The following is a 26258-nucleotide window of genomic DNA, read 5'->3' as shown; positions in this document are numbered from 1 at the left end:
CTCTCCCTTACATCCCACCCGAGCTTCCCAAGTGACTCCAAGATCTGGCCAACTCTGGACAATTGTCTCAGTGTGGCTCCAAAGGTCACAATCTCTGACCAGGCTACAAATCACCTGACCTTGGGCTAAGTGCCCATCAGCTGGGGCAAAGAATGGCAGGGGAGGGGACTTATGGGACTTATGGCTGCCTTGGATGTAGGCACGTGAGTGCAGCAGTCTCCCTTAGGTGTGCAGGGAAGGCACCCTGATTGACATGTCTGGTTCAGCTTGCACGAGTCCAGCTCTGTCTCCAGGGTGGCTCTCCAAGGAGCTTGGAGCACTATTGTGCCATCCCCAAGCATGGTAGATTCCCGACCGATACACATCCAGTTATAGCTCTTGAACTTCATGTCTCCAGGGTCAAGTGTGGCTGAGTGACCTGGGATCTCACAGTCCCATGCTCCTGGGGGCCCAACTCCATGTCGGAGAAGCTGGAGAACGTATGCCAAGTTGTATGCACTGTGTTCTTTATTGAGACAGAAGTGGGATGGGGAGGGTAACCCATAGGCAGAGAAGTGAAAGGAGGGAGGAGTGGAAGCCATCTATTTCCCAACTCTGCCTTTCCTCCCAGCTGATGATGGTGGGGGCTTAGCCACCAGCCATGGGATTAAGAAGGAAGACCCACCCCCCTTAGACCCCTTAGATACAAGCACAGTGTTGCGTGAGAAGGTTGGGCACTGTCTCATACTTGAAAGAGTATCCTCCATCCGAGGTGGTGCGGACATGTAGGGGCCTCATGGTCCCTGGGAGAGCAGCACAGCAGGGCTGGGCCCCTGGCAGCAAGGAAGGGGGCTGGGCTGGGGTAGGGGGAGCCCCAGGGACTGGAAGGGGCAGGTTTGGTGGGATGTGCAGCCCACAACCACCATGGCAGTAGTGGAAGATAAAACTGGGAGGGTACACGATCCACCGTTCCCAGCCCAGCTCCTGGAAGGAGATGTTCAGTGCTACTCTGTGGCAGTTGGCGTGGGCAGCTGGTTCCTCCGGAGGCCTCTGCAGCAGGCGCAGAGCAGAGGGAGACCAAGGCCAGGACATCGGGGGAGTTGAGCGTCGGGCTCTCTCCCCTCCACTGGGTGGTCTGGTCCGAGTGTGGGCCACCAGGAAGGGCGTGGCCTCAGGCTGGGCTGAGCAGGTACAGAGGGGACAGCGCAGCAGCAGCACCAGGACGGGGTGGGTCAGCAGTGAGAGAGCGGAGGTGGCCAGGTGCAGCACGGCCCAGCGAGGGGGGGCATGGCCCAAAGACATGGGCACAGCCACAGGTCCTGCCGGTGACAGTGCCAGCAGGCCTAGCAGGGGCTCAGAGCTATTGGAGGCTGCTGTGCCCTGCCTGTCCAGCCCAGTGTGGAACCACAGGTGGGCTGAAGTCACTTGGCGGCTGCGTGTGTGCTGGGATGGCCGGAACATGTATGTAAAGAGGCCCTCCTCAGCCTCCTGGGCCAGCCCTCCGGCAGTTGGCTTGTCCTCACAGCTGGCACCTGCAGGAGACAGAAGAAAAGGGAGAGGGCAGCCCTGACTGGCAGGGCCTGGTACCCCTCCTCTTCAGCAGAAGGGATGTGGCCGCCAGTCATGAGCCAATGATAGGCTGCACTCTGCTCCATGCCCTCCAGGATGTGGGGACTCTCCTGAGTTTGGGGAGAGCTTCTGTAGGCTCCCCATTTTTAAATTTCATCATGAAAGGACTTTAAAAAACAGAAGACATTGCCAACTTCTCTCTGAAGTGGTTTTACCAATTAACATGCCCATCAGCAGTGTGTAAGAGGCCCTGTCTCTCTCCACTTCACCAGCACTAAGAATTGGTATTAGACTTCAATGCTTACGCACCAGACGGTGTTAAACAGTATCCTGAGTGGTGTCTACATGGATGGTTGTTATGTTACTGTTTTTTTTTTTTTTTCTTTTTTTTTTGAGAGAGAGTCTTACTCTGTCACCCAGGCTGGAGTGCAGTGGCATGATCACGGCTCACTGCAGCCTCTACCTCCTGGGCTCAAGCAATCCTCCCACCTCAGCCTCCTAAGAGACCACAGGCGTGTGCCACCACACCCAGCTAACTTTTGTGTTTTTTGTAGAGACAGGATCTCACTATGTTGCCCAGGCTGATCTCAAACTCCTGAGCTCAAGCAATCTGCCTGCCTTCGCCTTCCAAAGTGCTGGGATTATAGGTGTGAGCTATCACACCCAGCCGTATTACTTTTTTTATTTTTTTATTTTTTTTGAGATGGAGTCTAGCTCTGTGGCCCAGGCTGGAGTGCAGTGGCGCCATCTCGGCTCACTGCAACCTCCGCCTCCCGCTCTGCCTCCCGGATTCAAGCAATTCCCCTGCCTCAGCCTCCCGAGTAGCTGGTGCCACCATGCCTGGCTCATTTTCTGTATTTTTAGTAGAGACGGGGTTTCACCATGTTAGCCAGGATAGTCTCGATCTCCTGACCTTGTGATCCTCCTGCCTTGGCCTCCCAAAGTGCTGGGATTACAGGTGTGAGCCACCGCGCCCGGCCCATATTACTCTTTATATCTTTGGCATGTCAGGAATATTATATAATAAATTCTTTAAAATAATTCCATTTTTAAAAGACAAGTTTACACCAAAAAAAAAAAAAAAAAAAAGAAGGAGGAGGGAAAGGCGAGTGGGAAGGAAGAAAATGGAGAACAAGGAGGAGGGGGAAGAGGAGGAGGGCTGTAACTCAGAACAGAGGGGAGTCCTTTCAAGAATGTGTAGTTGGCATCCTCACACTGACACACTCATAGACTATACTAATCATCCTGGAGCAGCACCCGCTGATGGACTGGCAAGTGGAACTATACTGTTACATGGCTTCTTTCGTTATCTAGTCACAATTGGTCCATTTTGCAGGTACAGAAATTGAGGCTTAGAGAGGTGAAATGACGTTCAACGACTAAGTGGCCAGACTGGAATTTTGCCTGATCCCAAAGCCATCCTTCTCCCCACTGTGCTGCTAACGGACCAAAGTGAGGGAGGCAGGGGTCCTCTCTAAGAGAAAGGTGGACCAGATGACAAGAAAGCCCACCCGGAGGAGGGCTTATCCATCCAGTCAGTGGAACAAGGGGACGCACATATGTCGAGACAGGAACTCAAGAGAAGATAGACTAGTTTTCCAGAAAAGTTTCCCAACTAATCTTTTGCCTGTATCTCTGATAGCTTCTCAGTCTCAGCTACCTGGGAGTAAAGAAACAGGGTCTGGAGCAGCGAGCAGAGGCAGAGATAGGAGGAAAGGTGGCAGGAAGGGGCCCAAGCCCAGACATCTCCATCTCTAGAGACCCCTGATCTCCCAGCGCATACCTCCCAAATGCCTCCCACCTGCCATGCACTCTAGGTACAGCCTCTCACTTAATCCTGAGAGGTTGGTGTTATCACGCATTTTACAGATTGGGAGACAAGAGGCATAAGGAGGTTTAATAACTGGCCTATTGTTGCAAAGCCACTGAGTGGTAGGGCTGGGATTCAAACCCAGGTCCACCTGGCCCGCAAACCCATGCTGTGCCTTGCTGCTTCTCAAAGTCACCCTGCCAGTTCCCCCACCTCGTTACCTGTGGCTGGGAAAAGGATGGCCTGGGAGACATCCTCCTCCTCCGTGGGCTCAGAGGCCCTGCGTGTGAAGCCCCCCAGGGCATGTCTTCGGAGCAGCCGCCTGACTCCAGGGTCCCCACCTTCCCTGGTCACCACGGGGGACCCCAAGGCATCCAGGAACAGGGCCCTCACCTTGGCCAGAACAAGCTCCCGGGCCAGCTCCGGCCCTTGGCAGCTGTGACCACCCTGTGGGGCCAGCAGCAAGAAGAGCAGTAGGGGCAGCACCATAGCTCACCTGGCCCTGCTAGCGGGGAACCCACACCCTCCCCCGTGCCCTTTCTGCCAGGGTCTGCCCAGGGCAGCTCCACTCTCCCCTCCCCATCCCACACCCACCCTCTTCTACCCTTCTCACCCAGTCTTCTCCAGTCCTTTCCACGCCCCACAGTCCGAGTTGCCCCTGCCCGTGGCATTGAGACCTCCTATCTCTGACGCAGATGTCTGTGGCCATGAGCCTTATCTCCCACTCCCGCCAGGGATGTTGGGGAGGGGCTGGGGAGGATTTTGCCCCAAGCGACCTGACTCATACAAGCAAACATTACAACCCCTTCTCCTACACACACACACACACACACACACATACACACACACTCTCTCTCTCACACACACACACAAACACACACACACGCACTCTCTCACACACACACACATCCAGAGGTTTACATCAGGTGGGACAGGAGCCTGGGAGCTGCAGCCGGCCAGCCCCGGAAAGTGTCATTTGTCAGGGAGACACAGTGCACCACCCCTCAGACCTTCTGGGGCCCCTTTCAATAAGCAGCTGCTGGGCCGGCCAGCCCTTGGGGGAAGGGCTGGAGCCGGGGCTAGAACCGGGGCTAGGGCCGGGGGCAGGTGGTCCTGCCTGCTCTATACTTAGCCCAGTGGAGCCAGTCTGGGCTCTTGTCCTCCAGCTGTGTCATCAGAGAATATTTTTGGGATTGGCAGCTGCAGGCGCCTCTGCCACTCAGGCCCAGGCCTGGCGGGAGGCTAGGGACCTGGCGGCTGGAGGTGGGAGGGAGGAGGGGGAAGAGGCCCAAGCTGTGGGAGGGGGCTGGGAAGAGAGGCTCCCAAGAGCAGGAAGCCAGGCAGCGGGCAGGAGAGGCTGCGGGGCCCCTCGCTGGAGAGGCAAACAGGAAGGACTGCCCCCTGAGCGCCAGGCTTCGGCCCGGGAATCGCCGCCGCCGCCGCCGCCGCAGAGCTGCAGCTTGGGGCCGAGGGTAAGGAGGCGAGCCGGGAGCAGGAGGCCCGGGAGAGCTTCGCGGGTACCCGCGCCTGGTCCCCAGCCGCGCCCCGGCCCCGCCGCCCCTGGCCTCGGCTCGCCCTCCGCCCACCCTCCCCGTTGGCCGCTGCAGGCGGTCTGAGACAGCTGCGATGAAGGCGAGCTCAGGGGACCAGGGGAGCCCCCCGTGCTTCCTGCGCTTCCCGCGGCCGGTGCGGGTGGTAAGTGGCGCCGAGGCGGAACTCAAGTGCGTAGTCCTGGGGGAGCCGCCACCGGTAGTGGTGTGGGAGAAGGGCGGGCAGCAGCTGGCGGCCTCGGAACGCCTGAGTTTCCTGGCGGACGGCGCGGAGCACGGCCTGCTGCTGAGCACCGCACTGCCTACCGACGCCGGGGTCTACGTGTGCCGCGCCCGCAACGCGGCGGGCGAGGCCTACGCGGCGGCCGCTGTCACCGTGCTGGAGCCACCGGCCTCCGAGCCCGAGCCGCAGCCCGCCGAGCGCCCGCTGCCACCGCCGGGGTCCGGGGAGGGCGCCCCGGTCTTCCTCACGGGGCCCCGATCCCAGTGGGTGCTAAGGGGGGTGGAGGTGGTGCTGACGTGCCGGGCGGGGGGCCTCCCTGAGCCCACGCTGTACTGGGAGAAGGACGGGATGGCCCTGGACGAAGTGTGGGACAGCAGCCACTTCGCGCTCGAGCCCGGCCGCGCCGAGGAGGGCCCCGGCGCGAGCCTGGCGCTGCGCATCCTGGCAGCTCGGCTGCCGGACTCCGGCGTCTACGTGTGCCACGCCCGCAACGCGCACGGCCACGCGCAGGCGGGGGCGCTGCTCCAGGTGCACCAGCCCCCTGAGAGCCCGCCCTCGGACCCCGACGAGGCCCCCGCGCCCGTGGTGGAGCCGCTCAAGTGCGCTCCTAAGACTTTCTGGGTAAATGAGGGCAAGCACGCCAAGTTCCGCTGCTACGTGATGGGCAAGCCCGAGCCCGAGATCGAATGGCACTGGGAGGGCCGCCCGCTGCTCCCGGACCGCCGCCGCCTCATGTACCGCGACCGCGACGGCGGCTTCGTGCTCAAGGTGCTCTACTGCCAGGCCAAGGACCGTGGGCTCTACGTCTGCGCCGCGCGCAACTCGGCAGGCCAGACGCTCAGCGCGGTGCAGCTGCACGTGAAAGGTACGGCGGCGCCCGGGGCCTGGGGAGGGGCCTCTCGTGTCCTCCGAGGCCCTCCGAACACCAGCCCTCCTCGGTGCGCAGCACTGCCCCGAAGACTGGAGGAGAGGAGGTCCGCGGCAATATTAAAATATCAAACCCGCCGCCTCCCGCTCTCCAGGGATTCGGATTTACTAGGTCTCCCGGGTACTCAGGAACTTCTTAGCAAACTCCCCAAAAGATTCCGAGGCAGATGGTGGAACACCACTAAGGAGTGATTGATGTACAAACCCGGAGGGGTAGAACTCTTCTCCCCTAGTGGTTTTCAACGTCTTTGTTATTTTACTTCTCCTTCCCCAACTGAATTCACAACCAGAGTCCCAATATATGAGACAGATAAAGGAGTATTTTGTGGGCCTAAATTGCTAAGTCTGCTTGTACAACAGGTACTTCTAAAGCATCAGTGAGAATAAGGAGGCTATTTTATTGAATACAGGCATTTGAAGTGAAGACTGCATTCATGAGTCCAGGCTCTGAACCCTGTGGGAACAGCCTGGGTGCGTCTGTCACCTTGAGAAACAAGTGATTCAGTAGAAAGCTAGACAAGGGAGGACAAATGTCCTGTGTGTTTTTACTGTTCTTTGATTAAACTACTCCCCACGTTTGCAAGAAGAGGAAGGTGAAGGAGAGAAGGTTTATATTTCAATGTTGAATCACCAACAATATCCAATAAACGCTTACATTCTCATAAACAGAAAATTCAAAGGGAAAAAAAAAAAGCACACCCCAAACTCACCATTAGGTAACGCTCCCCATAATAGGATTTCATCACAATGCAAAGGATTATACCTTCACTAGTTATTGTCTAGATTTTTCTCTTGGAGGAAAAAAAAGTTGGTAAATTCTCCTGAGTCCTGCCTGGCACGCAGTCAAGCATGTGGCCCCTGGGCTGCGGTGGTGGCCTCGCTGGTACAGTTCAATGCGCACAGATTTGTCAGGCTGGTGCCGATCTGGACCTCCATCAGGAAAGAAAAGCCCTGAGGGAAGGCTGGAGGAGCTTCCCAGAGTTGGATACACACACACTGAAACTTGCTTCTCCAGCAGCCCGAGTTAATTCTCTAGTTTCTAACATCCTGTTTTCTTTTCTTTCTTTCTTTCTTTTTTTTTTTTGAAATACACTTTTGAAAGGGGTTAAAATAGCCAGGCGAGGTGGCTCACTCCTGTAATCTCACCACTTTGGGAGGCTGAGGCAGGAGGATCACCTGAGGTCAGGAGTTCGAGAACAACCTGGCCAACATGGTGAAACCCTTTTTCTACTAAAAATACAAAATAATTAGCTGGACGTGGTGGCACGTGCCTGTAATCCCAGCTACTTGAGAGGCTGAGGCACCAGAATTGCTTGAACCAGGGAGGTAGAGGTTGCAGTGAGCCAAGATTGCACCACTACACTCCAGCCAGGGCAACAGAGCGAGACTCCATCTCAAAAAAAAAAAAAAGGCCGGGCGCGGTGGCTCAAGCCTGTAATCCCAGCACTTTGGGAGGCCGAGGTGGGTGGATCACGAGGTCAGGAGATCGAGACTATCCTGGCTAACATGGTGAAACCCCGTCTCTACTAAAAAAAAAAATACAAAAAACTAGCCGGGCGTGGTGGCGGGCGCCTGTAGTCTCAGCTACTTGGGAGGCTGAGGCGGGAGAATGGCGTGAACCCGGGAGGCGGAGCTTGCAGTGAGCCGAGATCACGCCACTGCACTCCAGCCTGGGAGACACAGCGAGACTCCGTCTCAAAAAAAAAAAAAAAAAAAAAAAAAAAAAAAAAAAGAAAAGAAGAAAAAAAGAAAAGCGTTAAAATATTTTAAATTCTACTCAGACCCTTGTGGAATATGTGAAATGCCTGGGGCGGGGGGCCTAGGGAACAATTTGAAAATCACCAATCTAGGGCCTAGAGGACCCCAGAGAACAGTTTGGAAATCATCAATCTGATCCAACCCCTTTTGTCCCTTTCCCCATTTTACAAGTAAGGAGACTGAGGCCCAGAAGCGTTGAAATGGACTTGCTCAAGGTGATGTGGCTAGTGTCAGGGCTGGATGAGAACTTAGGTCATCTTAGGAACCACCACTTCCCTTCTGGTAGTTTTCTGTGATTCCACAGTGCCCGCTGGCTCTGCATAAAGAGCACATGGCATGAGCTAATGCGATTTGAGGCGTCCTACACCTAGTCTGGCCCTTCTCCAGAGCCCTCTCTTGTCTCTCCCCTCTCCACAGAGCCCCGCCTCCGGTTCACACGGCCCCTGCAGGATGTGGAGGGCCGTGAGCACGGGATTGCCGTGCTGGAGTGTAAAGTACCCAACTCCCGCATCCCCACGGCCTGGTTCCGTGAGGACCAGCGGCTGCTGCCCTGCCGCAAGTATGAGCAGATCGAAGAGGGCACTGTCCGGCGTCTCATCATCCACAGGCTGAAGGCAGATGATGACGGTGTCTACCTGTGCGAGATGCGGGGCCGGGTGCGCACCGTGGCCAACGTCACAGTCAAAGGTCAGCTGGCCATGGGGAAGAGGCTGAGGCGGAGGCAGGCAGGTGCTCAGATTCCAGGCTGATGGATTCCCGTCCGCATCTCAGGGCCCATCCTGAAGCGCCTGCCCCGGAAACTCGACGTCCTGGAAGGAGAGAACGCGGTGCTGCTGGTGGAAACTCTAGAGGCTGGAGTTGAGGGACGCTGGAGCCGTGATGGGGAGGAGCTGCCGGTCATCTGCCAGAGCAGCTCGGGCCACATGCATGCCCTGGTCCTTCCAGGGGTCACCCGAGAAGATGCTGGCGAGGTTACCTTTAGCCTGGGCAACTCCCGTACCACTACGCTGCTCAGAGTCAAATGTGAGGGCAGGAAGGCCTCTGGACAGGCAGGGCAGGGCAAAAGGTTGGCCAGATGCCACAGTTGGGTTGGTGAAGTAGATTTAAGGTGGAAGGGCTGTGGAGGCCCCGAGCAAGGCCGGAACACATCCCTGCCTTGGTCTCAGGTGTCAAGCACAGTCCTCCAGGACCCCCTGTATCAGCAGAGATGTTCAAGGGCCACAAGAACACGGTCCTGCTGACCTGGAAGCCTCCCGATCCAGCTCCCGAGACCCCATTCATCTACCGGCTGGAGCGGCAGGAGGTGGGCTCTGAAGACTGGATTCAGTGCTTCAGCATCGAGAAAGCCGGGGCCGTGGAGGTGCCGGGCGACTGTGTGCCCTCCGAGGGTGACTACCGCTTCCGCATCTGCACAGTCAGTGGACATGGCCGTAGTCCCCACGTGGTGTTCCATGGTTCTGCTCACCTTGGTGAGTTGGTCCTGCCAGACCCACCCATCACTTCTCCTCCCTTCCCCAGCCCTCAGTGCTGGTCCTCTCACAGGCCTGCCATCTGCCAGCCTCTGCCCTCTGCCACCCCTTCTAGTTCTGACAGCTGCACTCTGTCCCTGTCGCAGTGCCCACAGCTCGCCTGGTGGCAGGTCTGGAGGATGTGCAGGTATACAACGGGGAAGATGCCGTCTTCTCCCTCGATCTCTCCACCATCATCCAGGGTACCTGGTTCCTTAATGGGGAAGAGCTCAAGAGTAATGAGCCAGAGGGCCAGGTGGAACCTGGGGCCCTGCGGTACCGTATGGAGCAGAAGGGCCTGCAGCACAGACTCATCCTGCATGCCGTCAAGCACCAGGACAGTGGTGCCCTGGTTGGCTTCAGCTGCCCTGGCGTGCAGGACTCAGCTGCCCTCACAATCCAAGGTTGGTGCCGGTGGGGACCTGAGTGGGCAGAGAGAGTCAAGACACAGAAGTCCTGTTGGCAAAACGAGGCAGATGTTGGTCCCATTTCTTGTATCGGGGCCCAGAGAGCAAGGAGCATCCGTGATGGGCTCAGGTTGAGGGCTCAGAGGTCCGGAAGGCCAATTTCAACTTACATGCAACATCCAGGGCATTGTTATCTTGATATATGTCAGCATCATATCCCAATTCTCTGGAGTGCTTTGTGGTTTACAGAATTCTGTCACATTTGTAATCTCATTTGAAAGACACAGACCCTGGCTGCTAGTCCCTGACTGCCTCCTGCCAAGTTGTCTAATTGCTGACACTGTCACTGCAACTTTCTACCTGCCAGGCACAGTCCTAATCACCTTACATACATTAACACAATCTTCTCAATGGTCCTGTAAGATAGGGTTTTTCGTTTTGTTTTGTTTCATGTTTGTTCGTTTTGAGATGGAGTCTCTCTCCGTCGCCCAGGCTGGAGTGCAATGGCGCGATCTCAGCTCACTGCACCTTCCACCTTGTGGGTTCAAGTGATTCTCCTGCCTCAGCCTCCTGAGTAGCTGGGACTACAGACGTGCACCACCATGCCTGGCTTATTTTTGTATTTTAGTAGAGACAGGGTTTCACCATGCTGGCCAGGCTCGTCTCAAACTTAAGATAGGTTCTTTTGACATTCCCGTTTTATAGCTGGGGAAACAAGCACAGAGAGGTTAAGCGACTTGCTCGAAGTATGGAGCTAATGAGCACAGGTGCTGAATTATGAACCCAGGCAGTCTGGCTCCTGATCACACTGTGCCACCTGTTGAAAGGGGGAAGGAGGGGAACAAGGCATCCCTGAGGAGGACAGCTGGAGGTGGGGTGCTGAAAGTTCAAGGATCACGCTAGCATGTGCCATGTCACCATTGCTGGAGTTTATAAGACCAGTCAAGGAATCTGTTGGCACCCATGTGCCGGGTCTTGGGGTGATTCGCTGTCAGCGTCGCAGGCGGAGGGCCAGGCGAGACCTGACCAGCAACCAGAGCAGCATTTCCAAAATGGGCACCCGGCTCACTGACATCAGAACCACGTGGAGGGTTGGTTTATAATGCAGATTTCCTGGCCCCTGCATGCTTGGGAGTCCAAGAATTCTGCATTTTTAGCAGACTCCCTAGGAATTCTTACCCACAGCCAAAGCCCTGCTCTTAAAGGTTGGTGTGTAAGCCTAAGCCTATTTTTAAAAACTCCAACAACAGCAGTGATTCCCTCTGATGCATCCAACACTGAGCCCATGCACCGGAGGGAGGGGTGCTGATCTGTGCTTCTCCCCACACAGAGAGCCCGGTGCATATCCTGAGCCCCCAGGACAAGGTATCATTGACCTTCACAACCTCAGACCGGGTGGTGCTGACCTGTGAGCTCTCAAGGGTAGACTTCCCGGCGACCTGGTACAAGGATGGGCAGAAGGTGGAGGAGAGCGAGTTGCTGGTGGTGAAGATGGATGGGCGCAAACACCGTCTGATCCTGCCTGAGGCCAAAGTCCAGGACAGTGGCGAGTTTGAGTGCAGGACAGAAGGGGTCTCCGCCTTCTTTGGTGTCACTGTCCAAGGTCAGGAACCACGCCAGCCTGGGCTCCTACAGCCAACTGTGGGGCCGCATAAGCCATGCCCTCTGGTCTGCTGCCTACTTGGGGGAGTCCTTTACAGGGAAAGCCCAGTGGCCCAGGGGACATGTTTCAGATAACTCTGCACTTGCTGCTTTTTTTTTTTTTTTTTTTTTGAGATAGGGTCTCCCTCTGTTGCCCTGGCTGGAGGGCAGTGGTACGATCTCAGCTCATTGCAACCTCCGCCTACTGGGTTAAAGCGATTCTCCCCTCAGCCTTCCAAGTAGCTGGGACTACAGGTGCGTGCCATCAGACCCAGCTAATTTTTTTTATTATTCAGTAGACACAGGGTTTCACTATGTTGGTTAGGCTGGTCTTGAACCCCTGACCTCAAGTGATCTGCTCGCCTCAGCCTCCCAAAATGCTGGGATTATAGGTGTGAGCCACCATGCCTGGCTTGCTTGCTTGCTTGCTTTTTTTAAGATGAGGGTCTCACTGTTGCCCAGGCTGGCCTTGAACTCCTATGCTCAAACGATCCTCCTTCCTAGCCTCCTGAGCAGCTGGGATTATAGGCGTGCACCATGCACAGCGTGCCTTTGCCTCCTAAACCCCTGATACACTAACACTGCCTCACTGTCCACATAGCCTCTGCTGGGTTGGGTGGCAGAACAAAATGCAATTAAGGGGAGGAGAGATGGGAGCGAACACTTTTTAGGCGCTTACTCTGAGCCAAGCATTATGCTAAGTATTTTCAGTATACACTCTTTCATTTAATCCTCACAACTAGATGAGGGGCAATATATCTCCAGTTCACAGGCAAAGAAACAGAGGCTGTAAGAGGTTTTGTGACCTCTGTCACACCATAGCTTGGAGACACACGCAGGATTATTCTATTCCTGCTGCCTCAGAGTCAAACAGAGTATTGAGTGCAGTCGCCCCGTGGTTCTCACAAGGCAGCCCATAGGCTGGCTGCTTTAGGAAGCTCCTGGAAGCTGGTTATAAATCCCTGGACTGTCCAGAGCCACAGAATCCAGGGTGGAGCCTGAAGATCCTCTCTTAACAAGTGCAGACTCTCTGAGAGAGCAGCTTGGGAAGCACAGATCCCACTCATCTCACTGAGTGGAAGTCCTGTTTTCCACGCTATTGCCAGGGGCCACACTGGGGCCCTGCCCGAATGTACCCAGTGACAGGGCACCCACTACCTGGAGAGTGGCTGTCTCACTGTTGCTACTTGTTGGATCATCCTTCACCTCCTGCCTGCCCTGGGGTCTTGTAATAGAGGCAGTAAGCATGGCCCTGATGTGACTTGTGACAGTGACCTCCCTTCAGCCTAGACAAATGGTGGCTGCCACTCTGTGAACTCTCTGTGCCTCCTTCTCTCCATGTACTCACTCCGCCACCTCTGATCCTTTGGGGACCCACAGAGCACTCTGATGCCACATGATCTCCTGCCATGCCTCACCTGCCATGCCCTCAGCATTCCTTGTCATTGTCCCTGAGTTCCTACACAGCAGGGCCTTAGCCCTCCCCCAGTGTCCTCCTGTGCAGAAACAGTGTCTCCTGGCCACACAGCTAGTTTGGACTCCTTGTGCGGGGGTGTCTGTGCGATGCCATCTCTGCTCCCCACCCAGATCCCCCCGTGCACATCGTGGAACCCCGAGAGCATGTGTTCGTGCATGCCATAACCTCCGAGTGTGTCATGCTGGCCTGTGAGGTGGACCGAGAGGACGCCCCTGTGTGTTGGTACAAGGACGGGCAGGAGGTGGAGGAGAGTGACTTCGTGGTGCTGGAGAACGAGGGGCCCCATCGCCGCCTGGTGCTGCCCGCCACCCAGCCCTCAGACGGGGGCGAGTTTCAGTGTGTTGCTGGAGATGAGCGTGCCTACTTCACCGTCACCATCACAGGTGGGGGGCCAGGTGGGCCTCAGAGGCACGGGGGAAGGTGCCCCTGCTCCTGCTGGGGCAGCTGCCACACCTTCACTCCTGGGCCCCTGTTCCCCGCCCCTGCTGCCCTCCCACTAGCAGATCAAACCTCCTCCCTTTCTCCTCAAGCTATGGTCTAGTCACACTCAGGAAACGTGTTATCATAAGCACATTGGTCTTGGCTAAGGAAGCCCTGCTTTCTCTGTTCTCCTAAAAACCTGTACCAAGGGAAATCTTTGGGGACAGTGAGTTTATTGCAGGGTAGGGCAGAGTCTAGGGCGGGTGGTCTTAGGCACTAGAGGGGCCAAAAATTCTTGGAGGAGGAGACGCCCAGCTCCATCTGGGGACCCAACCCTCCTTTCCTCAGTTCCACCCTTCATACCATCCCTGTCCCAACCCAGAGAATGTGGAGTGTTTCTACAGCCGAGGCTGACCCCGTGGTCCCCGCTGTGTGGCTCCTGTGCAGCACAAAGTCTGCTGTGCTTTTGTGACAGCTGTATTCATGTGTCTCTAGCTGTGAGTAACCGTTAGCGGCTGTGAGATGCAGTCTCTGGGAGGTCCCTCTTCAACACATGGCCTCCTTTCCAGGGGTAGGGGACACAGCTGCATCAAGGAGGGTGGCAGGGCACACCTGGCCCACCCCTCATGCCTGGCAGTGGCTGTCCCTGTCCTCCAGACGTGTCTTCGTGGATCGTGTATCCCAGCGGCAAGGTGTATGTGGCAGCAGTGCGCCTGGAGCGTGTCGTGCTGACCTGTGAGCTATGCCGGCCCTGGGCGGAGGTGCGCTGGACCAAGAATGGAGAGGAGGTGGTGGAGAGCCCCGCGCTGCTCCTGCAGAAAGAAGACACTGTCCGCCGCCTGGTGCTGCCTTCTGTCCAGCTCGAGGACTCCGGCGAGTACTTGTGTGAAATCGACGATGAGTCGGCCTCCTTCACTCTCACCGTCACAGGTGTGGGCCCAGCCCAGCTCTGGGGTCACAGAGACAGCCCTGAGCCCTGGAGGAGCTGGCCACATAGCCCCAGCTAGCACCCTGGGGAGGAGGGAGGTGTGGGCTGCGGGTGCATGTGCCAAGGTTCTTGCTGAGATGAGCCCGGGCCCCTATTCAAGGAAATGAGCCCCTCCCCGGTGCCCAAGGCCAGGCCTAGCTCTGCTCCACAGCTCATTTACTGAGCACTTTCCCTGGATCAGGCACTGGGAGTAGCAGGTGAGTAATGCAAACACTGTCCCTTTTCTGAGAGAGCTGCCAGGCTAGGTGAGGTGACAGCTGTTTACCAGGGGTCGCAAACGGGCAGTCCTGGGGCCCCGTGCATTCCACACGTGTGCTTTGTTTGGTCTGCAGAGTCTTACCAAAGTCAGGACAGTTCAAATAACAATCCGGAGTTATGCGTCCTCTTGAAAAAGCCGAAGACCCGGCGGCTCTGGTCCCACTTCCCCCCATGGCGACGAACAGCTGGCACTGAGTAGCAGCTGCCCCTGTAGTTTGGGGCCCACATTCCTCTGTCCCACCGCCCTGCCATTGCTTTTTGCCTTTCCCCAGACTGCTTCAGCCACTAACCTAACCTGGCCCCTGTGGGCATTTGAGTTTGCGACCCCTGTGTTAAACCAATAAACATGCAAATAAATGTACAGTGACACCTGGTGATAAGTACTGTGAGGGCCAAGGGCAGAGGGCTCAAGAGCGCAGAGCAGAAGGGTCAGGGAGGGCCTCGGAGAAAGTTGCCCTTCCACACACAGGAGCCAACAGCGCGCAGACACAGCTGCTGCCCTCCAGGAGTGCACAGCCTGGCAGGAAAGCCAGACGCCTTCCAGGATCTTACAGCATGGGTTGTCGAGGGTCCCTGGGCTGGGAGCCACCACCCTGGCCTGGCGACAGCAAGTGCTTTCAAAGCTGATACTGGAGCTAAGTGGGGTGGGGTGTGGGCAGGAGGTTGGGGGAGAATATTCAAAGCAGGAGAAGCACAGGACAACTGTGGAAGTGACGGAGGTTCAGTGCTGGAGACTTCCGGGCGACGGCTCACAGCATCCAGCCCAGTGTGTGTGTCTGGGGTTGGGGGTCCATAGGGCTAGGCAGCTCTGCGTGGCACAGAACCCCAGTGGCTGCATGGGAGCCCCCATCCTACTGTGGCTATAGTCCTGTCCTCCCTCAGCCCTGCCCTGAAAGTCATGCTCCATACTGAGCTGTTTAGGGCCCCCCACTCCCTGCACCCCAGCTAGTGCACCCTGCACACACAAGCCCACAATGCCTAAGAGGCCTTCTGCACACACTCTGCCCTGTAGTAATCACCTTCACCCTCTCCCACTCAGCCGTGGCCAGACATAATGGCTGCATACACACAAACTCCAGCCCATGCTCAGGCTCCCCACAAAACACCAGGCTCCCCACAAAACACCAGACTCCCCACAAAAACCAGTCTCTTCACAGAGAAGTTCACACAAACACCACCTCTGCTCTAGGCCAGAGCAAATCAAGTCTGACACCAAGCTGAGGTCCCGGGGCTGGGTAGCCACCCTGGTCCCCTCACTGATCCCTGTCCTCACTCCACTGCCCTCATCACCTTCCCCACCCCTCAGGCAGCTGCATTCTGGTCTCTCCTGGCTCGGCCCCAGAGGACCAGCCTACGACCCTTAGAGCAAGGAAGCCCATGGGGGAGGCGGGTTATGTGGCTCAAGGCAGGAATCTCCATGGAGGCGGGAGTGCTGAGTGGGGAGCTTGTGGTTACCTCCGCCCATGCGTGCCCCTATAAAACACCCCCCAACCCTGGCCCCCCTGACTGGGAAGCTGGCAGTTCCTCAGCCCAGCCACCAGGGGGCCAGAGGCTAATGGAGCACTAGTCTCCCTGAAACTTGAAGATTCTGGGGGAACCTGGGGCAGCGGGGGTGTGGGCAGGTCTGGGCTTCATGCACTGGTCACCTCTAATATTGACATGGTTCCCTTTCTGCAGAGGAGTGACCAGAACTTGGAGATGAGCTCTCAGAATCAGCATTTAGCACCCCTGGGGAACTCTCAGACAGACGTTGAATGCAAAAAGCATTATTGAGTTCCTGCAAGCCTTGGCTTGGAATTCCTGCCACTACCTGTGGAGTCTGAGCCTCCCTTTAACAGAGGGTATTTCTTCCTCCTGCCCCAGAGTGGGTGTAGCCAGTGTGACCTTAAGGAAGTTGTATAATCACTCTGTGCCCAGTCCCTTATATGGAAAATGGGGATAAAACACTACCTTCCTCTTAGGATTGCCATGACAGTTAAATGTTTCAAGTGCTTGGGACTGTTCCTGGACCTTAGGAAGCATCATATCAATGTTTGCTATTGCAGATCCACCATCCCTTGTCCATAGTTCCAAAATTCCAAAACTCTCAAAATCGAAAGTCTTTTTGTAAGTTTTGTATTCCAAGTCATTTCAGTAAAACCTGAGCTTCATTGCTCTGAAGCTATTTCTATGCTTTAATTATCGTGCCAAGGGTGAATCTCGCTCTAGCTATATATTTATAAGATATGAGTGTCTTATAGATATATTCTTGTATCTGTAAGATTCTGTATCTTTCAATATATCCTGCTTAGGGTGAATGTAATATGTGTTACACCATAGACATGTTAATGTGACTGATGAAGGGGGAGGCCCCATGGGGGCTGAGGAAGGTATGTGATAGATGAGAAATGCATTATTTCTGGAATCCAAAGCATTCTGGATTCTGTAACACCTCTGGCCCCAGGGATTTCAGAGAACAAACTGTGGACCCATTATTGCTTATTATTATTATTTTACTTATTATTCTCATTATCATGTGGGTGATGGGGACTTCATGCTGCCAAATGGCTCCAGAGAGGCTGACGGTGAGCTTGTGACAGGCTGTGGTTGTCCCCACCCTGCAGAACCTCCAGTACGGATCATATATCCCCGCGATGAGGTGACCTTGATCGCCGTGACCTTGGAGTGTGTGGTGCTGATGTGTGAGCTGTCTCGGGAGGATGCCCCTGTGCGCTGGTACAAGGATGGACTGGAAGTGGAGGAGAGCGAGGCCCTGGTGCTGGAGAGGGATGGGCCACGCTGCCGCCTGGTGCTACCTGCTGCCCAGCCCGAGGACGGGGGGGAGTTTGTATGCGACGCTGGAGATGATTCGGCCTTCTTCACTGTCACTGTCACAGGTGGGCAGTCTCTGCAGCACACAGAGGAGGTAGAGAGGTAGGGGGCTAAGGGACAGACACCCACCTAGCCCCACCTGTCCCATCCCATCCCCAGCCTTCCCCTTATCCACCTTCCTCGTGTTTGGCCATCAGAATCCTGCTTAGCCACATCAGGTCAGGACCAGAGGCCTGGTGGGAGGGTGCCCAGCAATTAGAACCATTTGTTCATTCATCCATTCATTTAATACTTATTGAGCAACTACTATGTGCTTGGCACTGTTTTAGATGCTGGGGATATAGTAGTGAACCAATAAGACTAAACCTCCTGTCTTCACAGAGCTTACACTCTAGCGAGGATGAACAGACAAAAAATAAGGGATGGTTTGTCAGGTGGTAACGAGTGCATCAGAGGCAAGGCAGGGAAAGGGGATAGGAAGTGGGGGTGGGTATGGAGTGAGCTGTGTAGATCTGGGTGTGAGTCTAGATCCGCCTCTTTCTGTCTGTGTGACCTTAGGCAAGTCAGTTTCTTCTAAAAAGGCCTCAGGTCCTCAGCTGTGAAGTGCAGCCAGCAGCTGTGCACCTCTTGGGGGTGGTCAGAGTAACTGACTGAAAAACACAGGGTTCTTAGGACAGTGCCTGGCACACAGCAGCTGCTCCATGGACTGCAGCTGGCACCGTTCTCAAGAGCTGGGCTGCCAGTGGGGAGGGCTGAGGATCTGGTGGGTGAGGGAGGAGAGGCCCGCTGGCCAAGCCCATGTACGCCTCTCTCTGACCACCCACCAGCCCCACCAGAGAGGATTGTGCACCCAGCAGCCCGCTCCCTGGATCTGCATTTTGGGGCTCCAGGGCGCGTGGAGCTGCGCTGTGAGGTGGCCCCAGCTGGGTCTCAGGTGCGCTGGTACAAGGATGGGCTGGAAGTGGAGGCATCAGATGCCCTGCAGCTGGGTGCTGAGGGGCCCACCCGCACCCTGACCCTGCCCCATGCCCAGCCTGAGGACGCCGGGGAGTATGTGTGTGAGACCCGGGATGAGGCCATCACCTTCAACGTCATCCTGGCTGGTGAGTGCTCCTGGCCAACCCAGGGCAGGGAGGCAAGGGCAAGCATGCGCTGACACCCTCCTCTCTTGTCCAGAGGCCCCAGTGCAGTTCCTTGCTCCAGAGACAACCCCAAGTCCGCTGTGTGTGGCCCCGGGGGAGCCAGTGGTGCTGAGCTGTGAACTGTCCCGGGCTGGCGCCCCCGTGGTCTGGAGCCACAATGGGAGGCCTGTGCAGGAGGGCGAGGGCTTAGAGCTCCATGCCGAGGGCCCCCGCCGAGTCCTCTGCATCCAGGCTGCAAGCCTAGCCCATGCAGGGCTCTACACCTGCCAGTCGGGAGCAGCCCCAGGAGCCCCGAGCCTCAGCTTCACTGTCCAGGTGGCTGGTGAGTACAGCCTCGGCACTAAGCCTGAGAGTGGCACCCCAAACCCTGTAGGATTCCTGCTTTTCCAGCATGTCCTGCCCATCCCTGGCCCCGCTTCTCTTAGTACCCTCCCCATCATGCCTCCCCCTGCCCTCCTCAAAGCCCTGAGCCTCTCCCCCCCCAGTGACCTCCAGCTCTGACTCCACAGAGCCCCCTGTGCGGGTGGTAGCTCCCGAGGCAGCCCAGACGAGGGTTCGGAGCACCCCAGGCGGGGACCTAGAGCTGGTGGTGCACCTCTCCGGGCCAGGGGGCCCTGTGCGCTGGTACAAGGACGGGGAGCGACTGGCAAGCCAGGGGCGGGTGCAGCTGGAGCAGGCCGGGGCCAGGCAGGTGCTGCGGGTGCAGGGGGCACGAAGTGGGGACGCTGGGGAGTACCTGTGTGACGCGCCCCAGGACAGCCGCATCTTTCTTGTCAGCGTGGAAGGTAACAGCGTACCCCTCAAACCCTGTGGGCTCTGGCACCCCAAGGACCACCTGGTACACTTTAGGGCCCCCTTACCCCTCCATCCCCGCTTTGCTGCCTCTGGCTCCAACCAGGGTGTGCATGACCATCACTTGGATGGGGCTCAGGGCTCCCCTTTCCAGAAACCCTCATGTGAGAGGGTTAAAAGCATAGACTGGGCTGGGCGCGGTGGCTCAAGCCTGTAATCCCAGCACTTTGGGAGGCCGAGACGGGCGGATCACGAGGTCAGGAGATCGAGACCATCCTGGCTAACAGGGTGAAACCCCGTCTCTACTAAAAAATACAAAAAACTAGCCGGGCGAGGTGGTGGGCGCCTATAGTCCCAGCTACTCGGGAGGCTGAGGCAGGAGAATGGAGTGAACCCGGGAGGCAGAGCTTACAGTGAGCTGAGATCCGGCCACTGCACTCCAGCCTGGGCGACAGAGCGAGACTCCCTCTCAAAAAAAAAAAAAAAAAAAAAAAAAAAAAAGCATAGACTGGTGGTTAAAAGCAGAGGCTCTGGCGTCCACCCACCCAGGTTCCAGCCTGGATTTTGTGCCCCAGTAGCTGTGTGACATTGGCAAATTTGTTCAACCTGTGTGAGCCCCAGTTCTGAAAAGAGGGGATAGTGCTTGTCTTATAGACCTGTTGTGACAAGTAAATGCTGTAAATAGGGTCCCTGGTAAATGATATTATTAGTGCATCACCGAGGTGGGGTGCTAGGCTAGGATTGCGAGGAACTGACTAAAAGAATTGGCAGGGAGCTGGCATCTTGTCCTTTGGGCCACCCGTGTGGTCGATACATAGTAGGTCCTCACGGAAGGTTTGTTAAATGACTGGGGATGAGGGCCTGTACCCTGAGGAGGGGATGAAAAGGAGAGAGGAGAAAAGACCCAGCCCAGCTCACTGCCTGACCGTGCCCCTCAGAGCCACTGCCGGTGAAGCTGGTCTCAGAGCTGACACCACTCACTGTCCACGAGGGCGATGATGCCACGTTCCGGTGTAAAGTCTCCCCACCAGATGCCGATGTCACCTGGCTGCGCAATGGGGCCGTCGTCACTCCAGGGCCCCAGGTGGAGATGGCCCAGAATGGTTCAAGCCGCATCTTAACCTTGCGAGGCTGCCAACTGGGTGATGCAGGGACCGTGACTGTGCGGGCAGGGAGCACGACCACAAGTGCCCGGCTCCATGTTCGAGGTTAGGTCCTGGTGAGGATGAGGTGCTCTGTGTCCTGTGCCTGTACTCCCAACTCAGACCCCAGCAGCCTTGCCCGTCTACCTAGGGACAGACCAGTGGGATGGAGCAAGGGGCCAGCTTCCAACCCCACCAGGCTCCATGGCCTCCTCCTTCTTCCCCACCAGAGACAGAGCTGCTGTTCCTACGGCGGTTGCAGGACGTGCGGGCAGAGGAAGGCCAGGACGTGTGTCTCGAAGTGGAGACAGGCCGAGTGGGTGCAGCAGGGGCCGTGCGCTGGGTACGAGGTGGGCAGCCCCTGCCCCACGACTCTCGCCTGTCCATGGCCCAGGATGGGCACATCCACCGCCTCTACATCCATGGTGTCATACTAGCTGACCAGGGCACCTACGGCTGTGAGAGTCACCACGATCGCACACTGGCCAGGCTCAGCGTGAGGCGTGAGTGCCCTGTCCTCTCTTAATGCACTACCCACCCCACAGCACAGCCTTTTCTGGCTGTCCTGGAGTCCCTCAGGCCCCCACCAAAGTGCCCCTCACCGCTGAGAAAAGTCAACCGTGGCCGTCCCAGCAGCAGCCTGCCCAAAGCAAAACTTTTCTTTTTCTAATATTTTTTATTTACCTTAGAAGTCCATGTGGATTTTGCATTCCATTGCATATTTCAAGTTGGCTTTGCTATAAACACAAATATTCTCCAGAAAGACCTGCCGTGGGCATCCTTCAGTCATGTATTCTAGGGATACACATACCCACTTAAGTAGCAGGGATGACTGGCAAACAGCACCCCACACGTCCTACCCAAAGCTGGAGCCCTCTGTTTCCTGTGTGACCTCATGCAAGTTAACCTCTCTGAGCCAAGTCTCCTTAAAAATGGGGCTGAGACCAGGTGCAGTGGCTGATGCCTGTAATCCTAACACTTTGGGAGACCAAGGCAGGAGGATCCCTTGACGCCAGTAGTTTGAGGCCATCCTGGGCAACATAGCAAGAACCCGTCTCTACAAAAAAAATAAAAATTAGCCAGGCATGGTAGTTACTAGGGAGGCTGAGGTGGAATGATTGCTTGAACTCAGGAGTTTGAGGCTGTAGTGAGCTATGATCATGCCATGGCATTCCAGCCTGGATGACAGCAAGACCCTGTCTCAAATTTTTAAAATGGGGTTGATCCCCGTCTCAAGTGTCTCTGGGAACATTAACTGAGATGAAAATTCTTACACAGAGATTGGTGAATGGTTGTCATTGGTGACACATCTGTTCTAACTTATTTCATTCAAGAAATCATCACAATAAACCTGTGTCCCAGTGTTATTCACCTTGTACAGCTGGGGCAACTGGGGCCCAGAGAGGTCAGGCCATTTGCCAAAGATCACACAGCACACTAACTATGTGGTAGAGCGAGGTTCCATTCTAGTGTGTCCGACGCCAAATTCCATGCTCCTTCAAGTGTCACAGTACCCCTCACCCAGACTCCATGACCCCCTAACTACACTTCTCCCCCTTCCTGTGCCCTCATCTCCTAACCCTAATATAGCCCTCCCCCTGCCAAGTCTGTCCGCTGTGCCCCTTTCTTCCTGCACACTGGTTCTGAACTTTTTTGGTCAGGACCTTAGGTTGGATGTTGGGGGGTGTAGGCAGGGCCAAAGGATGAGGATCGACTGCAGTCCCTGCCCAGAGCTGGAGGCCTCATCCTCCCTTTCTCCATCTCCCCCGGCCAGCAAGGCAGCTGAGGGTGCTGCGGCCTCTGGAGGACGTGACCGTCAGTGAGGGAGGCAGCGCCACGTTCCAGCTGGAGCTGTCCCAGGAAGGTGTAACCGGGGAGTGGGCCCGGGGTGGAGTCCGGCTGCATCCAGGGCCCAAGTGTCACATCCACTCAGAGGGCCACAGTCACCGACTGGTACTCAAAGGCCTGGGCCTGGCTGACTCAGGCTGCGTCTCCTTCACGGCGGATTCCCTGCGCTGCGCAGCCAGACTCGTTGTGAGAGGTGTGGCTCCAGGACCACAGCCTGCCTGCTGACCTGTGTGGCCCTACTCACCCCAGGCATGAATACTGACCCTCGACTCGTGTGACCCCCATTGACCATGCCTGTCTCAGTGTGGCCCTCATTGACATCCCTGCCAGAGTGTGACCCCCCCCCTCCGACTCTTAGGCCGTGTGTGGCCCCAGAGACTCCTCTGCCTGAGTGTGGCCCCTGACTGCCCCAGGCTCAGCCAACCACTGACTCTGCTACTGTGAGCATGCCTATGCCATTGTGGTCACTGCTGTCTGCCTGCCTGCACACCACCCCACTGACCACTCTTAACTTGACCCTACTGGCTACACTGCCTGCCATGGCTCCCTCTGCCTGTCCAGTCCCTCAAATCCACTGACTGCCTGAGGGTGACATCACTAGCAACTCTGCTTGAGTGTCCCCCATGTTTGCTTCCAGCCCCAGGATGTTCCCACTGACCACTCCACTGGCATCTCTGCTTGTTTCCCCATTGCCCTCTGGCCCCCAGCTTCTCCCCCACTGACCACCTTAAAGTGTGACTCCCGGTTGGCCACTCCTAACCCATTGGCCCTGTGGCCCTGCCTACCACCGCCCCCCACCCCCCGTCCCCACCACTGACGGATCCTTCTTGGACCACTTGTCCCAGCTCATCCCCCACTCGCTAGTGTCCTCTACTGACACCTTGTGCCCAAGTGTATGTCCTCCTTGTCCCTACAAGATTGGTCCCCATCCTGCTCCCTCTGCACTGTCCTCCCTCTCCCACTCCCAGAGGTCCCAGTGACCATCGTGCAGGGGCCACAGGACCTAGAGGTGACCGAGGGCGACACAGCGACGTTGGAGTGCGAGCTTTCCCAAGCTTTGGCTGATGTTACCTGGGAGAAGGTCAGATCCCAGCCCCAGCCCAGCCCACTTCAACATAACACCAACAATAATAATGCCCCAGACAGAAACAACTAATACTTAAGCGGATGTGCCTGGCACTGTGCTAAGATTTGCATTGTATTTTATCCCTTACTCCAAGGACAACTCTAGGAGGTAGGTCTTGTCACTGTGATACCTATGAGGAAACTGATGCTCAGTGGAACAAATTACCTACCCAAGGGCAGACAAAAGGTAGAGCCCATATTTGAATGCAGGTTTGCCTAACTCCAGAATCCGTGCCCATGTCCCCTGTGATCCATACCTGGCTCTGGGCTCCCCGAGCACCTTGGCGGCCCTAAGGTCCCCAAAAAGTGACACTTTTTCAAAGAGGCTCCTGGCACGACCCCAAAGGCGTGGAGACAGCCCGACCCCAGCCTGGGAACACGAGACACGCATAAACGCGCCTCGAGACTGCTTGGCATTAACAGAGGGTGCTGCCGCCTGCCAGGGCCGGGGTCGCCTGTGCCCAGCCGGGCCCGCCCCGACCCTCTGCAACTCACGCCCCTAGGACGGGAATGCGCTCACTCCCAGTCCGCGGCTCCGGCTCCAGGCCCTCGGCACGCGCCGCCTTCTCCAGCTGCGGCGCTGCAGCCCCTCGGACGCCGGGACCTACAGCTGCGCGGTGGGGACGACCCGCGCCGGGCCGGTCCGCCTGACCGTGCGCGGTGGGTATGGGGTGATGCGGAGGCTGGGCACTGCTTTGGGCATGAGACTTGCGAAGCGGTCTTCCCCCGACCCTGCTGACCGCGCGTGCTTCTAGAAAGGGGGCGTGGAGGGGGCGTGGCCGGTACCTGCCCTCCACCCCGCCCCGCTCACGCCCCGGGCTCCGCCCCAGAACGTACGGTGGCGGTGCTCTCCGAGCTGCGGTCGGTGAGCGCCCGTGAAGGCGACGGCGCCACGTTCGAGTGCACCGTATCGGAGGTCGAGACCACAGGGCGCTGGGAGCTCGGAGGCCGCCCGCTGAGACCCGGAGCCCGCGTCCGCATCAGACAGGAAGGTCTGGCCTCCTGGTTACCCTCTCGGGCCCCTCGCTGCCCCGCCCAGACTCGGACAGATCCCGCCCCACCGGGACAAGCCCCGCCCCTGACTCGGACGGGCCCCGCCCCGCGGCCCTGTGAGCCTCGTCCCCAGTCTTTCCCCCGCCCCCAGCCCCGAGTCTCGGACCGCTAGTCTTCCCGCTCGGTATCCCGGTTCCGCCCACCCTAGCGTACACTAACGGTGTCCGAACCGACCCAGGGGCCTGCTGCGCCCCCACCTTCGTCCCTAGCGCTCCTCAGAGGTGGCTCCGGCCTCGCTAGCGACCCCCTCACCCCCAGGGAAGAAACACATTCTGGTGCTTAGCCAGCTGCGGGCCGAAGACGCCGGTGAAGTACGCTTCCAGGCGGGGCCCGCCCAGTCCTTGGCTCTACTGGAAGTGGAGGGTAAGCACCTGGGGCGGGAGCCACAGAGAGTACATCCTCTGTCTCCTGCCATGGGACTGACGGACTTGGGGCTGGCCCCAAGAACGCAGCGCTGCCTCTCTCTCTTCCCCTCCCCCCGAGAGGCTGTCCTGGGTCGGGTCACAGAGGGCAGCGCGTTTCCCCGGGAAGAGGAGACTTTGGGTCTGAGGTGCAAGGGAACGGACTGGTGGCATAGAGGGCTAAGGCCAGGAGTGGAGGCTGCAGGGAGGGAAGATGCATCTCTTCTCCTGGGGGCCATGCGTGTCCCTATTAACTTAAGCTCCTGCCCCCTATCCCCAGCATTGCCTCTCCAGATGTGCCGCCACCCCCCTCGCGAGAAGACCGTTCTGATGGGCCGCCGGGCGGTGCTGGAGGTGACTGTGTCCCGCTCGGGGAGCCACGTGTGCTGGTTGCGGGAGGGGGCCGAGCTGTGCCCGGGAGATAAGTATGAGATGCGCAGCCACGGCCCCACCCACAGCCTGGTCATCCATGACGTTCGACCTGAGGACCAGGGCACCTACTGCTGCCAGGCCGGCCAGGACAGCGCCCACACACGGCTGCTGGTAGAGGGTGAGTAAAGTCAACTGGGCAGAGGCAGGAGAGCGAGGGCGCCTGGGAGCTGATGGGTTAAGCCACACTTGGCTTTCCAGGACTTGGGGTGGCAACGGGTCCTGGGATACGTCGGAGGTGGGGATGGGGGAGGGGGAGGGTAGAGCACACCTAGGGCTGGAAAGCCCTGGAACCGCTTGGCTCAGATCAGCTGCTCCTGGTCAGCTGTTCCCACCTTTCTACGCCCCTTCCTGCCAGGCTTCTCCTCTCTCCTGCCACTGGACCATGTTTGTCTCTCTTGAACAGCCCTGTTTCTACCAGTTCCTTTCCTCCCCACTTCCCCAACACTGCCTGCCTCCAGCCTGTCCCTCCTATCTCCTGCCCTCTGCCCAGCTTGCCTCTACCCATCTCAGCAAGTTCCATGTCAGCCTCGGCAGAAGCCTCTTTCTTTCCTCTTCCACGTAGGAGACATCCCACCTTCTATCCCGAATCCCAGCATTCCCTTCAGGTGCTGCCCTGTGCCCCATCCCTAGCTGACCCCCACCTTCCTGCTGCCAAGACAGCCCTGACCAAGACGGAGAAAGGGTAGGGCATAGCCTGGGGCCCCAGCTCTTCCTGTACTGGTGTCCAGGCTCTGCCAGGGGAGAGAAAGGTGGTACCCACTCTCTCCCCAGCCACATGTGGAGTCATTCCTCTGCAGGTAACTAGGAGGACCGAACCAGGCCAGGCGGGTGCCCTTGGACAACTTGGAAGGCGTGCGCCCTTACCCTGGGCAGGGGTAGAGAGACAGGGAAACCAGAGGTGTCAGGAGACAATAAAAGTGCTACAGCTCATTTCCTTGCCTCTCTGAGTGATGTGGGAGGGCAGACCTTGCCTGGAGCCTCTGTGCAGTGAGCGACA

At 57.3% G+C, this 26258-nt stretch overlaps 2 protein-coding genes across 7 annotated transcripts; one reads left to right on the top strand and one right to left on the bottom strand.

Annotated features, from left to right (window-relative positions):
• Nucleotides 1-489: 489 nt before the first annotated feature.
• Nucleotides 490-3939, bottom strand: LOC105481276 (inhibin subunit alpha). The gene is made up of 2 exons (XM_011740782.2): nt 3580-3939; nt 490-1511 (listed from the first exon to the last, which is right to left on the bottom strand). Exons 1-2 carry the CDS (start codon nt 3845-3847, stop codon nt 679-681), a joined length of 1101 nt encoding a protein of 366 aa, XP_011739084.2. The 5' UTR covers nt 3848-3939; the 3' UTR covers nt 490-678.
• A 302-nt stretch (nt 3940-4241) lies between these two features.
• On the top strand, nt 4242-26191 carry LOC105481277 (obscurin like cytoskeletal adaptor 1). Of its 6 annotated transcripts, XM_071073431.1 has the most exons (21): nt 4631-5996; nt 8234-8503; nt 8588-8839; nt 8983-9285; nt 9432-9728; nt 11062-11334; nt 12960-13232; nt 13927-14199; nt 17119-17391; nt 18154-18429; nt 18503-18790; nt 18978-19253; nt 20199-20468; nt 20633-20905; nt 22177-22443; nt 23219-23331; nt 23879-24035; nt 24206-24367; nt 24687-24791; nt 25110-25379; nt 26059-26191. In XM_071073431.1, exons 1-21 carry the CDS (start codon nt 4985-4987, stop codon nt 26064-26066), a joined length of 5691 nt encoding a protein of 1896 aa, XP_070929532.1. In that variant the 5' UTR covers nt 4631-4984; the 3' UTR covers nt 26067-26191. The 6 variants fall into 6 exon arrangements, with proteins under 6 accessions (XP_070929533.1, XP_070929532.1, XP_070929535.1 ...); XM_071073432.1 differs by lacking the exon at nt 24687-24791 and having other exon boundaries at nt 4242-5996; XM_071073434.1 differs by lacking the exon at nt 18978-19253.
• The last annotated feature ends 67 nt before the right edge of the window (nt 26192-26258 follow it).

This window comes from Macaca nemestrina, chromosome 11 (assembly GCF_043159975.1).
Source record: "Macaca nemestrina isolate mMacNem1 chromosome 11, mMacNem.hap1, whole genome shotgun sequence".
Lineage (NCBI taxonomy): Eukaryota > Metazoa > Chordata > Mammalia > Primates > Cercopithecidae > Macaca > Macaca nemestrina.
The sequence above is the reverse complement of the archived record's forward strand: the minus strand, read 5'-3'. Positions and strand labels throughout refer to the sequence as shown.

Bases quoted from the DNA above. Each gene is read 5' to 3' on its own strand.
- LOC105481276 (XM_011740782.2), bottom strand. From the start codon at position 3,847: ATGGTGCTGCCCCTACTGCTCTTCTTGCTGCTGGCCCCACAGGGTGGT. The intron at 1,512-3,579 runs GTAACGAGGTGG...TGTCTCCTGCAG, and splicing joins CATCCTTTTCCCAGCCACAG to GTGCCAGCTGTGAGGACAAG.
- LOC105481277 (XM_071073431.1), top strand. From the start codon at position 4,985: ATGAAGGCGAGCTCAGGGGACCAGGGGAGCCCCCCGTGCTTCCTGCGC. The intron at 9,729-11,061 runs GTTGGTGCCGGT...CTCCCCACACAG, and splicing joins AGCTGCCCTCACAATCCAAG to AGAGCCCGGTGCATATCCTG. The intron at 17,392-18,153 runs GTGGGCAGTCTC...ACCACCCACCAG, and splicing joins CTTCACTGTCACTGTCACAG to CCCCACCAGAGAGGATTGTG.